Here is a 13,024-nt window from a genome sequence, read left to right as displayed (position 1 = left end):
GGAACTAGTCCCATCCCATATCTTTAAAATAAATTAAAACACACATATACATCAAGTCTCTTAAAACACAAAACACCACAATATACTCCAAAACTCCACCAAAGAATTCTTGGGATGGTAACAGCAACTTGGTTTTATATTGATCATAAACCACCTTACCAAACTTTTCGGATTAAAAAATGAGACACAAATATTTCAAATAAATAAATAAATAAATACACTTGTATATAATATAATACATATAAATTAATATATGTAATTATAGCAACATAAATAAGGTTTATCAGGATTGCTACAGATGATAAAATACCAGATGCTGGCCAATATGATGGGCAGAGCTCTATCGATGGTAGGGATCTGTTGGGGCTTCTGTGCCCCAATTTCAAAGGCAGTCCTGATGATGTAGTGATGAGACTACAGCAGAATGCCTTAAAACTACTTCCAGGCAGTAGTGCAATGCTTCTTCCATTGTTTCCAGTGGAAGGAGCACTATGCTGGTGCCCGGAAGCATTTTTAAGGCATTCCGTAACAATGCCTTTGAAGTTGCACAGCAGCTTCACCCGACCAATCCCTGCCATCGATGGAGCACTGCCCATCATGTCAGCTGTTGAAAGTAAAGTATCAGATCCCATTGGCTGTTAATTATCCAAGATTGGATTTCAAATATTAATACTCACTGGTGTCAAATAATGAGTGACATCAAATACCACATATCGAACATTCAACAGATATTCAACCTCCATATTCACAGAAGACGCTATTAAGAACTACAGGGGCAAATTCTTGTGCCCAGTGTTTTCTATTCAGCCTTGTCAATCCAGTCCAGCAAGATATCAAGCTCCCCAAGTGCTTTCAGTGCTGCAGAGTGAGAGTCCATCTGAAAGGCAAAAGAAAAAGACCAGCTTTTTCAAACGACCAATGTTGATAGCCAAGGCTTCATTCTACAGTGTTTCCAGCATTGCCTCTGCATCTCTGTCTACTACAGCAAGATCCATTAGGAAATTCTAGGAGTTACCTGCCCTAATGGGGTACATAGCAGCCAGGGGTTTTGTGTGTGTGTGTGGTTTACATAGATAAAATGGCATGGAGGGAAGCATAATCTCTTCCAGTCCCTTCCCATGAGCCAACTCCCTGCCCCCATTGCTTTTTCAAAATATTCAAAAAGGCTGGACAACCCATCCTGCAATGTTTTCTTAAAGTTTCTTAGTGTTTTCTTAAAATTTCCGATTAGAAAACTATATGATTACAAGTCTACATACACAACATTTTCTAGTTTATAGTTGTTGGATCTTATGTGATGCAAGGAATTAAAGTAAGTGCTGCCAGCACAGAACTCAAAAAGAAATTTTAAAATCTCACACAGAAAAGAGGGAGAAGTTGTTATTCCACAATACTGAAATCCAGCCATAAATCACACATCTCACCATTAATCATCATGCCTCATTATATTTGAGCTGGGAATGTCCAGAATAGATATATTTTAAATAAAACCTGTACTCCATGTTGCAATTATGCCCTTGAGCATGCTTGAAAAATTAAGCACCCATTCATGCATAATTCAGTTTGACAGCATGAAACTTTATTTCCCATCTTTCTTTTCCAAGTGTCATGTTTTCTCCTGTAAGGTATCTGCCTGGTGTCTTATTGGATGTTGAGCAATATGCTAATAAATGAAAAAGGTGCCCATGACACTCAGAGGTGCACCTAAATAATTTTGGAGCCTGGACCTAAAGACCTTTGGAGCGCTCCCCCCCGCCCCACCGCCCTGCAAATTAAGCATCATCATGCTCGGCTGGGTGACCACACTAGCTGGGACAGACTAAAGAGGATTTGGGAGTGGGGGCAGGGACTGTGGAGGCCCTGGACTTTGGCCCGGAAGTCCAAAGGTAAGAATGCCTCTGATGACACTATTATCTACTTTTATTGCTCAAGCCTGCCACTTCTTTACTTCTTCCTCTTTAAATCTGCGACTAGGCCCCAAGCAGGCAACAAAGTGCATCCCAAAGTGCTCCTAGGATGCAGGGAACATCTACCCCTGCTAATAAGCTGCTAAACAGCCTTTGTATTCCTCCTCCGAATGCAGTCTCCCTGTCTTTCCAAAACATTTGTCTAGCTGAGGCAGGCGTCCCAATGGAAATTTTGGCACTCAAGGTTTTTGCTTTTATGGCAGGGGGCACACCAAGGTATTGTCGCTCCTGAGGTCAGGTGCCAAATGCTGCCCTGCCCCATGCTGTTGGTGGGATGCCAGTTCCTGTTCTAAGTGACCCTTGCAAACACTGAAAGCAACATGGAACTTGCAGGAAGGGAGAAAGTGGATAGAGAGAAATTCTTCTCCCTCTCACATAACACTAGAACCAGGGGTTCCTTGCCCTTCAGTGGCGCCCACACTGGTCACTATTGGATTAAGCCAAAGGCCTATCTAGACCAGCTTCCTGTTTCACGCAGTGGTCCACCACATGCCTCTGAGAAGCCCACAGGCAAGAGCTGAGGGCATGCCCTCTCTCCTGCTGTCACTCCCCTGTAACTGGTATTTGGAGGCATCTTGCCTCTGAGGTTGGAGGTGGCCTATAGCCACCTGACTAGTCACCATTGATAGACCTGTCCTTCACAAATTTGTCTAAACCCTTTTTAAAGCCATCCAAGCTAGTGGCCATCACCACATCCCATGACAGAGAATTCAATAGATTAATGATGCACTGCGGAGAGGAGCAATGGTTACCAGAAGCCTTCTCTTCTCTCCTTATGCTTCTTGCAACCTTTGCAAAGAGTGTGAGGAGAGGAGTTTCTTGCAAAGGTCTGATCAGTCCCAATGAGCTGTGATGGGCTTCTTGCTGCCCTGTTGACACCCAAATGTGCTGTCACCTAAGGCAACTGCCTCACCTCAGAAAAGGACACCCCCCCCATTATAGGGCTGGGCTAGCCATGGAGAATAAAATGCATATTAGTGCCAATCAAAGATTCTAGGCTGCCAACAGCAGAGTGGGAAAGGCAGTGTTTGTTTCTCCAAAAGAGCTGTGAAGGCTGCTGATCCAATTCTGATTCTCAGAATTGTTTTTCTGGAGTGGCCGAAATCACTGTGCAGGCTGCTTAACAAATGATTCTCAGAATTGTTTTCTAGGGTGGCAGGAATTGGTTCCATGGCCACTTGATTCCACTTGTCAGATAAAATGTGTCTCCTGCAACCAGCATAAGAGCTCTCCTGCATTTCCAGTACGTAATTACAAAGTGAAAACACATCTACCTTCTGAAATTGTTTCAGGATTTGTTCATATTTGTGACTGGCTTCCTTCCCACAAGGACATGTTGTGACAGTATCCTGGAAAGAAATTGTGCATTAAGTAAATGCTATTAAGGCATATTTATATGAATCCCCCTTGAGAAGTTGAGCCAGATGCACAACAGTGCTGAAGTGACATGGGTCTACTAAAATATCAGATTAGGGGAGTAGCATTTACTTTCTAATTGTGTAAACATGAATAAATTCATTGCGACACCCTTTTATCAAGTTTCAAAAAGCAGGTCTGCAGGAACAGATGACTAGCTTGCCATCACTTTCTTACTAGGAGTACATTACCATCCACTCATGTAATTATTGTGAGGTGTTGTAAGTTGCTGATAGGTGAACATGTGCCACATGAGGAACAGGAAGTAATAACAACACTAAAGACCTACATACTGAACGTAGGCCAGCTTTTCAAGAGATGGGAATAATGACACTTCTTACTGAAAACTAATTTTGAATGATAACTTTGAATCCAGGTTTATTGAGCACATAGAATAAATGCAAATGAGAAATTATCATAAAAGACTTTAGGGGGGAAATGGGAGTGGAGCAGAAGGTTTAGATGGACAATAAAAACCCAGTCGTAACTATCTTTAGAGATTGTCCAATTGTCTCTGAATAACATTCAGAGGCAATTGGACACAGGACACAGACACAGGATCTACATTGAATTACACACCTAAAGTAGAAGCACTCAAACACACTGCACACAACATTCACCAACAACACTTCATGAATTAAAGTAATGTGAAATGCATGCATGGCTTTAGTGACAGTCGCCAACATCCTGACTAATGCTGGGCTTGCACAATGAACAAAGTTGTGCTAGTGCAAGAGAACTGCGTAGCTGTGCTAAATTGTGGGGAGGTTGGGATTGCACTCTTGCCCAAAAATGTTCCCTGTAGCATGCCACAGATAGTGCACCTTGTTTTGCTAGTGCTAATATGTTTGCACTCACTAATGCCACAGCCTTGTGCTAGTGTAACCTACTTATGCAAGTGCAACATTAATCAGGTTGTCGGCCATTATATACTACAACTGCTGTAGACTTCTGAATGATTGCCCATTGCTGTTACTCACACAGAGAGTCAGCTCCTTTTTGATGCTGAGGAAGTTGTTGGCAATCCGGCTGACCCTCCTTTGATGAAAGTTGCTTCCTTCCCTGCATTGACTGAAGACATTGGCCAGGTAGAATTTCAACAAGTACTGAAAGAAGCAACACCTCTCTTCAGACTAAAACAAATCAGAAACATGCATCTTGTTAGTATAGCTGAGAAACACATGAATATCAAAGAATATGCAATGAATATTTAACATCAGCATTTACAGAATTTTGGAGAGCAACCGAAGCCAAAAATAATACGGGGTGCTTAGGGTCTCGGATTACAAATCTGACCATTAGCTGTGCTCAGAAATTACTGCTAACTTTGTTACTACCTACATAAGTGAAAACCATAAGAAAGGAGTGCTCATCAGATGGAAAATAAATATGATTTGAGTAATTTAAAAAGAAAAAATACATCCTGGTTAAAGAAAGATTCAGATTGCAGAAGTCGAGAAAGATATTTTCTTTCCTAGGCTACAATTAGCCAGAATATGAACTTTCTTCCCACTAAAAGAAAGTAGAGATTTGTGAATCGATTCAGTAGCAAATAGATTCAACTCATATCTGGATGATTTGAGTGTTTCTCCAATGAAATGAATCACGCTAGAAAGGGGTGATTAGATTTGAGGTCGAATCAAAGCAGTCAGATTTGGATTGAATATAGCTGAATTGATTAGGCCTTCAATGTATGGAGTGAGGGGAGAGGAAGGGGGAGGAGAGCCTCACATATTTTAAAAACAAAATGGCACCAGCGTGGCTGGAAATCAATTACCTTTATTCACTGCAGCGCCCGTAGTAGTGATCCGATCTGCCATATCCCCCTGCGGCTGCTAGGGATGTGCATGGAACCGATGACTGCCAGTTTGAAGGTGGGGATGGGATAGCTTTAAGGACTGGGGAGAGTGCTCTCACACACCCCCTGGCTGTGTTTCCCTACCAGTGCTGTGTGCAAAATCGGTCCTGTGGGAGTGATTTTGCACACAGTGCTGGTGGGGGAAACACGACGGGGGAAAGAGTACCCTCCCCAGTCCTTAAAGCTACCCCCCCCACCTTTGAATCAGTGGAACCACTGGATTTTCGAACCGGTTTGGAAGACGGTAAAAGGGCCTTCAGACGGGTTCCGTGCACATCCCTAGCAGCCCCTGGCTGTTCCTGTGAGAAGAAGAGACACATGGAGGCACCTTTTAACTGCTCCTCTAGCAGGACTGGAGACATTGGTAATCCAGATCCATTTAATTTTTAAAGTACATGAGTCTCCCCTCCCCCCCACCCCAACCCCGCCAATGGCACAGGTCAAATCAATTCGGATTCAATTAGAAAAATCAAGATCAAATTGAATTGACCTGATTTTGAGCAGGCTAGATTCATGGTCAAATCAAAACAGCTGGTTTTGAAACAAATGAAACAAATCACAATTTTTGATTTCATGCACATTCCTAGTTTTTAGCAGGTTAGATTTGTGGTCAAATCAAAACAGCAGTTTTTGATTCAACAATGAAATGAATCATAATTTTTGATTCATGCACATCCCTAAAAGAACTAATAAATCTTTATTGTGTAGCAGCAGCAATGCACATATCAACAAACCAAATGATCATAACTTTTTACTATCTAGCAAGTCTAATGTTTGCAACATCAGCAGTTCATTTAGGAAAGAACACTGGTGCATATTTCTTCCAAAATGCCGTCTCTGAGAAGTAGCATGCACTTTCTTAAATAGGAAATCAAGAAATGAAAGCTTTCTGCCCATAAGTTCCAAAGTAAATGAATGCTTGAGATGTCTGCTATATAGTGTCTCCCCAATCTTACTTTGCCCAATTTAAAGACTGATTGGTATGGTATATGAGATATACCTTAGTATTTTGAAGAGAATATGATCTGTGTAAGAGTCGAATGCTTGTGTACTGGTCTTGAGACTGCTGGAGAAGGGAAAAAACCCAAATGTTTCAGAAACACAAATGAAGGTCTCAAGATTTGCCTCTATTAATTGAGATTTCTATATTAAATTCAACACAGTTTCAAATACATTTCAGAGATACATCTGCAGAAGGCTTTCCAAATCTACTAGACTGTATACTTTTCCCTCTTCCATACTCACAGTCATTTCTTTGATCTCTCCAAAGCCCTTCTGTATTTCATACATATTCACAGAAACCACGCAGTGCCCAAAGTGGAGTTGTTTGAGGCTGCTGGTGGGGATCAAACATAGCAGAAAGGCTGTGTTGAGAAGAGAAGGGAAGTGGCTATCCTCCATTTCAGATGTGAGGCTAGAAAATATTAACTATCCAGCCAGGAGAGCTATTAATGGGAAATAAAAAAAACAAAACAACGAGTCAGCCCTACTTTGCATGGGTAGATGCTGATTTTGCAATAAGAATGCAAGATGTTGTGAACACTCTGGGCCTCATCTGCATAAAAAGGTCAAGTGACATATGTGCATCAGACTTTCACTGGAATATGAACAGAATGCATGGTAAGCAGCCTGTACATCATTCTGTGTTCTGTTCCAGACTAGTGGGGACAGTTCACTCAAAAGAACTCTAGAGTGGTGTAGTGCAACAATATTGGACTCAGTCTGATGGTGACTTAGGTTCAAATCCTGGTTTATCCATAGCTTACTGTTGATCTTGGGTCAGACACTACCTCTCACCTAGCCTACTGTACAGGGTTGCTGTGAGGATACAATGGAGGGGCACCCTTTGGACCTTGGAATAATACATGTACTCATAACTCACATGGTGTCTCTTGTACTTATTTGGAAGCCTTTCACTGCCCTGCCATTTCTGTTTCATTAAAAAGAGGGAGTTTTCCTTCTGCTTGTTTAAGATATAGTCAATACATGACCATTTCCAATTATTCGCCCATCTCTGCTAGCAAACAGCTCATTCTGGGTCTGTCTCTGCATGTGTATTTTTCTCTCTTTCTCATTCTGTTTGGCACTGCCCAACTTCAACTAGTGAATCTCAACAGAATCTCCCTTCCCTTTTTCTTATCCAAAAAGTGGCTGTGTGTGCAAAGCTAATCCTGCTGTCTCGCTGTGTATATTAAGCATCATTAAAGTTAACCAATGCAACAAAACATCACAGTTCTCAGAAGAGGAAAAGCATCTAACTAAAGGCATCTAATGAAATAAATCAAGGACAGCAGAAGGACAATCAACTCTATGAAAAGTTGCTGAAAAGCCTCCCAAGCAATGACAGCTTTTAAAAGGGCTGTTAAGATGCATTTGTTCATAGATGGATATAATGTATAGTTGTTTTTAAATTTTAAATTGTTTTAATGTTTAAATTTTGTTTCCATCTATGTTGCAGCATTATTATTATTATTATTATTACATTTATATCCCGCTCTTCCTCCAAGGAGCCCAGAGCGGTGCACTACATACTTGAGTTTCTCCTCACAACAACCCTGTGAAGTAGGTTAGGCTGAGAGAGAAATGACTGGCCCAGAGTCACCCAGCTAGTTTCATGGCTGAATGGGGATTTGAACTCGGGTCTCCCCGGTCCTAGTCCAGCACTCTAACCACTACACCATGCTGGTTTTGGGTGGTATATAAATATGTCAGATAGATAGATAGATAGATAGATAGATAGATAGACATTTATTCAGGGTTGCAGTCCTATTCGATCAATTTAGGAGTAGACCTAGACAAAAGAGTCCATATTAAACATATAGATTCCCTATTAAGAACGTTTAACCATAATGAAAGACAAGGATGAAATTAATAGTTTCTGGTTTCCTGTGTGAACTTTCTGCACACAATTGGATTAGGAAGAGTGCAGCTAGAATTAGAAGCTGACATCCAGACTAAGTTACTCATGAGCAGTCCCTTTGGTTATTTGTTCCAATGCGACAAATCATGAGCAATGTAGTCTGTCTGTCAGCCAGTCATATTCAGCTGCAGCCCTAATATTCATTCAAGAAGTATCTCATTGGCATCAATGGGACTGTGGCCCTCACTAAGTAGCTTGAGGCTTACAGCTTTCAAGTATATTATCAGTGTCCATTTTCTAATACAATCTTGGCTAAAGTTTCCGCATCACACAGAACAGCTCCACAGTTGACATGACCATTGTGTTTGCTGGAAGTACATGGTGGTATTTCCCATGGCAAGCTTGGAAGGTGTGAGTGACAGATGCATATTCTTAAACCCCTTTGTGGGTCAGGGAGCTGAGGCTTAATCAGTGGTCCCAAGCTCATGTGCATAGTACACTAAAGTACTCTGTGGGGCGACATGTGATGACTACATACAGTGCAGAGCCATTCTTACAAATAACTCCCAACAATGCTAACGAGATTATGTGGAAGTTCGTGGCTTAAGGGCTGAGGCTGAGTCCGTGGTGGCTCTGTGGTTCTCAGAAATATGCCACTGAATCAGTTGCTGAGTGAGGAGGAACAGTGGGAGTGGGTGATTGCCTTCATCCTTTGCTTGTGGGCTTCCCTGAGGCTTCTAGCTGGCCACTGTGGGAAAGAGGTTCCTGGACTTAATTGACCTCTCATAGTGCCAGCAAGGCACTATGTTCTTAAAGGCAAGATTTTGCAATGTTCCCAAGCAGCTTTTTCATAGAATTGTAATATCTGGCACCCCTTTTAGAAGGCAAACAAGAAAAATTAAAAAAAAAAAAGTCAAGTATACACAGAAACAGAGTAGTGCTTTTTTTAAAAACAACAACAACAACCACCAACAACTATTTAATTTTAATTTTTAAAGTTTCTTTTAAACAAAAATAAATAAATAAAACCCCAGCTGAAAAGTCAGGACTGCATTTAAAATTCACTCTGATGCTTTTGAAAATCTGAGACTTAAGCTTTTAGAAACTAGAATCTCCTAAAACAATAATAATTCCCTAACTTCAAAATAAGGTAGCCTGGGGAGGGCCTGTAGCTTCATATGTAGAAGGTCTCGGGTCTCCTGGGCCATCTTCAGATAGCCCTGGAAAACTTGTCTGAAATCTTGCAGAGCTGCTTGTCAGTATAGACAATACTGAGCGAAATGGATCAATGGACCCAGCAGGAGGCACATTCACATAGGCATGGACATTTTATCTAGCTAGCATCTCTCCATGCATATATCCAAATTATACATGTGCTGTACGAGAGATTGTCGTTCAGTCTCATATACATCACCTTGTAGAGTGGTGGATGTGCTCACACTTATAAGTACTGTGCAGAGTTTACTCAGTAAAAAGGGATAATTGAAATAACTTACTTTTTTCTTCCTTTTTCATTTGTAATGGCCTGTGGAACCCTGAGACAGTCTCCCATTTATAAACTGGCAGGAGAAGGTAATGACATGCCAGGTAATCTCTTTTAGATTTCTTGCTTCCTTATGTACAAGCTTACTCAGCTAAAGCAGATTTCCTATAACGTTACAAACATTTCTCAGTGAGATGTCTGATGTACAGTAAAGCTGCCACCCACACACAGGTGCAGAAATGCTTCAGATCATTCTCCCTCCAACAAAATATACATTCAGATTTTCAACCCCATTTCTAGATCAATTTAACACAGGACCAAACTTATGACCCATATATTTGCAGGTTCCATGCCAAACATGTTCCAAAATAGTGAGGGTAAGTGGTCCAGTCGTCTTGATCTCCAGCTGGAGATCTTGATCTTGACCACTCATGTAGATCTCCAGCCGGGCTGCAGTCTTGCTGTGCGATTGCAATGAGGTTAGGGAATACACATGGCAGGAAATCAGCCCTGTGGAAAAAACAAACCACATCCAATTTTAGCCCTGTGAAAACACCCCTAGGGTCTGGGGTGCCTGGAGTTTTATTTCTGTTATGAGTGGTTGTTTTTAAATCTTTCACTGACATTCAGAATTGCAAATGACATGCTACCCTTTGGGGTGGAGCTGTAATAGAGTAGACAGGTTCAAAGAACCCGTCATGCCCTGCGTCAGGGAGCTGCGGAGCATCCGGAGGGGCCGCTGAGCTCCCGAGCTCCTGCCACTGCCACCACCCTTGGCAGCTGGCCCAGCTCTGTGCCTCTTCCCATTGGCCCAGCTGGGAGCCCAGCGGATGGAAGGAGGGCATGCATGCAGCCCACCACTGCTGCCAGCTGTCTCCTTCACCGCTAAGCCCAGCTCTGCACCTACAACTTCCATCAGCCAGTGTCCCAGCCAATGGAAGGAGGGCATGAATGCAGCCCAACCGACTCCATGCCTCCTGCTTCAATTGGCCAGGAAGGCTGGGTGGAGCTTTGTGAGTTCTCCCCTTGCTTCACCCCTGGGTATACCACCTTTTCCATATGTGCATCTTGCTATTTCCACCCACAGTGGCATAGCCAGTGGACAGCATGTGGTTGTCTGTTGCAACCTCCCTGTTTCCTCCCCTTCCCCTCCAGTGGGTTTTGTTCCCAGACATGCACAGAAAATGTGCCTAAAATTGCAGAATTACTTTCAGTCAGTACAGGTCTGTCCTGTGATGTGGTTTAACATGGCTCCTGCTTCTACCCACATTTCTGCAACTATTAGTTAATCATTTCCTGAAATGATTTCCTCCTGCCCCACTTTAACGATTTCCTCTCAACCCCCCCGCCATTTTTTTCATTCCTTTTTAAAAAAATGAACTTTTTATGTGCACAATTATACTTTAGCACTGTTGGGTGAATACTATATATCTATTGGTGGAAAAGAGTTATGGCACAAGGAAAACAATCATATTGTTTTTAAACAAGCTGCTAAAATAGCACCTGATGGTAACCAGAAAGATAAAGGCAATGGAGCAGGCAGGTGTGGAAGCAAAGAGGCATGGGAGTGGGATCAGCCTCTCGATATATTACTGCACATGTCAAAACCAGGCCTCTTCAAAAAGATGGAAGAATGAGGGCAAGGTGATCTACAGCTTGGGAGAATGAGCTGCTGGTGAGTGTGTATGTGTATTTTAAAAGTTTTTTTTCCTTGAGCTCCCAAAAGAGATAGAAGCAGAATGGGTCAGGAGGGATTTACCAGTGCCATCTTCCGCAAAGGATGAGATGATGCCTTTCAGCATCTTCCTATATCTCTGCTGCCTGATATAGGAATTTCCCATAGTCTCGGAAACATACCAGCAGTGATTTGAACCGGCAACCTCTTGCTCACTAGTCAAGTCATTTCCCTGCTACACCATTAGGTGGCTCCAGGTTTTGTACCCAGGCTAATAGTGAAGTAGAAGGGCACAAGCGTGCCCTTCTACCCCACTCCCCAGTCATAGGAATGTTCAGGATGCCTGCAGCCCGAGCGTTCATAGAGCCGGGCATCAAGAGTGCCAGGCAGTGGAAAAATCCCCCCATTGTGGGACTTCTGGAAGATGGACTTTGTTCCCCTGACCTCCAGATGGCTGTGCTGCTCGCTGCAGTGTGGATCATGTGGGCACACAAGCAGTGCAGCTGAAGGCAAACTGCAGTCATGTGGGGGGAAGGTAGGACCCATTGTGCCTTCTCTCCCGCCCCCCTCACCCTCCCTGGCCCAAGGACAAACAGTCATGTGGACAACCTTAATGTAATATAGATGCCCTGTAAAAAGTGAGTGAATTAAGAGTGGCAATTCCAGAGTAAATATCTAAGCACTCCAGAACATCTAAATAATGATGAAAATGGGTTCCTGATAGTTAATCATAAGGCAGTAAAGTTTCTGAAAATGGCCAAATTTTTTTTTAAAAAATGAAGACTCTGGTTCTTAGAAATCATAATAGAGAAATTTCCCCAGGATTCGAATGTCATTCACCCATCTCTAGTCCTGTTCAAACAACATATTCATGTTGATTGAAGGCATGTAGTACGGGTGGAGGGATGGACTGGGATTTCCTACTGCCTCCCACACTGTGTAGATTTATCATAACTCTGTTCAGATGTTACAATGAATAATAGCCCTCCTCACATGCTGTCTTAAAAGGACGGTTTATTCATGTACACCTTCCAAAGGGGAATGAAAGTCTCACCCTCAATGTGCCAGTCATTTCCCCTCACTCCCCCTCCTGCACTGCTCACACTTACATCCCTCGTCTGAAGTAGTGAAGGCTGTAAGTGTGATGGTGGGTGCTTCCATAATCAGCAGGCTAAGGTGCTTGCGATTATGGATAGAGATGTGTAGAACTGGTTCTATTCGAACCCGGTTCAAAAAGAACTGGACTGGTTTGAGTGGTTTGAACTTGACCAGACCCCCCCCCCCGGGTGATGATCTGAGTTTGAACCTACCTGAACCTGGTTCTAATGGAACCAGTTCAGAACTGGTTCTGCGGTTCAAGGGGTATGCTAGTAAAGGGGAATCCGGTGAGGATTCCATTTTACAAGCAAAGAGGGCACTCCTGCCTTTAAAATACTTATTCTAATGACAGCCAGAGGGCAGTGCAAGAGAACCTTACCACCACCGGCAGCAACTCATGAAGACTGGAAACAGGTTGCCCTGCAGCAGTGGACCCAGTCCGGACTTTAGAGGAGCTGTTGGCAGTGGTGGTAAGGTGCTCTCTTGCTGCCCCCCCCAGAAGAGGTATTTTAAAGGCAGGGTTCCCTGTTTGTACAGGGGAATCCTCACTGGATTCTCCTTAACAAGCATACCCCTTGAACCAAATCGAACCAGTTCTGAACTTGTTCGGCATGGTTCAACCCTCAAACCAAAGCAGGGGCCAGTTTGACTGGAACCAGCTCACAGA

The 13,024-nt window shown here is 42.8% G+C and overlaps 1 protein-coding gene across 1 annotated transcript; it reads right to left on the bottom strand.

The window, feature by feature from the left end:
• Positions 1-799: 799 nt before the first annotated feature.
• On the bottom strand, positions 800-6,642 carry IL20 (interleukin 20). The gene is made up of 4 exons (XM_053245860.1): positions 6,487-6,642; positions 4,364-4,516; positions 3,242-3,316; positions 800-877 (listed from the first exon to the last, which is right to left on the bottom strand). The coding sequence occupies exons 1-4, from the start codon at positions 6,640-6,642 to the stop codon at positions 800-802; spliced, it is 462 nt and encodes a 153-aa protein (XP_053101835.1).
• Positions 6,643-13,024: the final 6,382 nt, after the last annotated feature.

The sequence above is a fragment of the Hemicordylus capensis genome, chromosome 4, assembly GCF_027244095.1.
Source record: "Hemicordylus capensis ecotype Gifberg chromosome 4, rHemCap1.1.pri, whole genome shotgun sequence".
NCBI lineage: Eukaryota > Metazoa > Chordata > Lepidosauria > Squamata > Cordylidae > Hemicordylus > Hemicordylus capensis.
The sequence above is the reverse complement of the archived record's forward strand: the minus strand, read 5'-3'. Positions and strand labels throughout refer to the sequence as shown.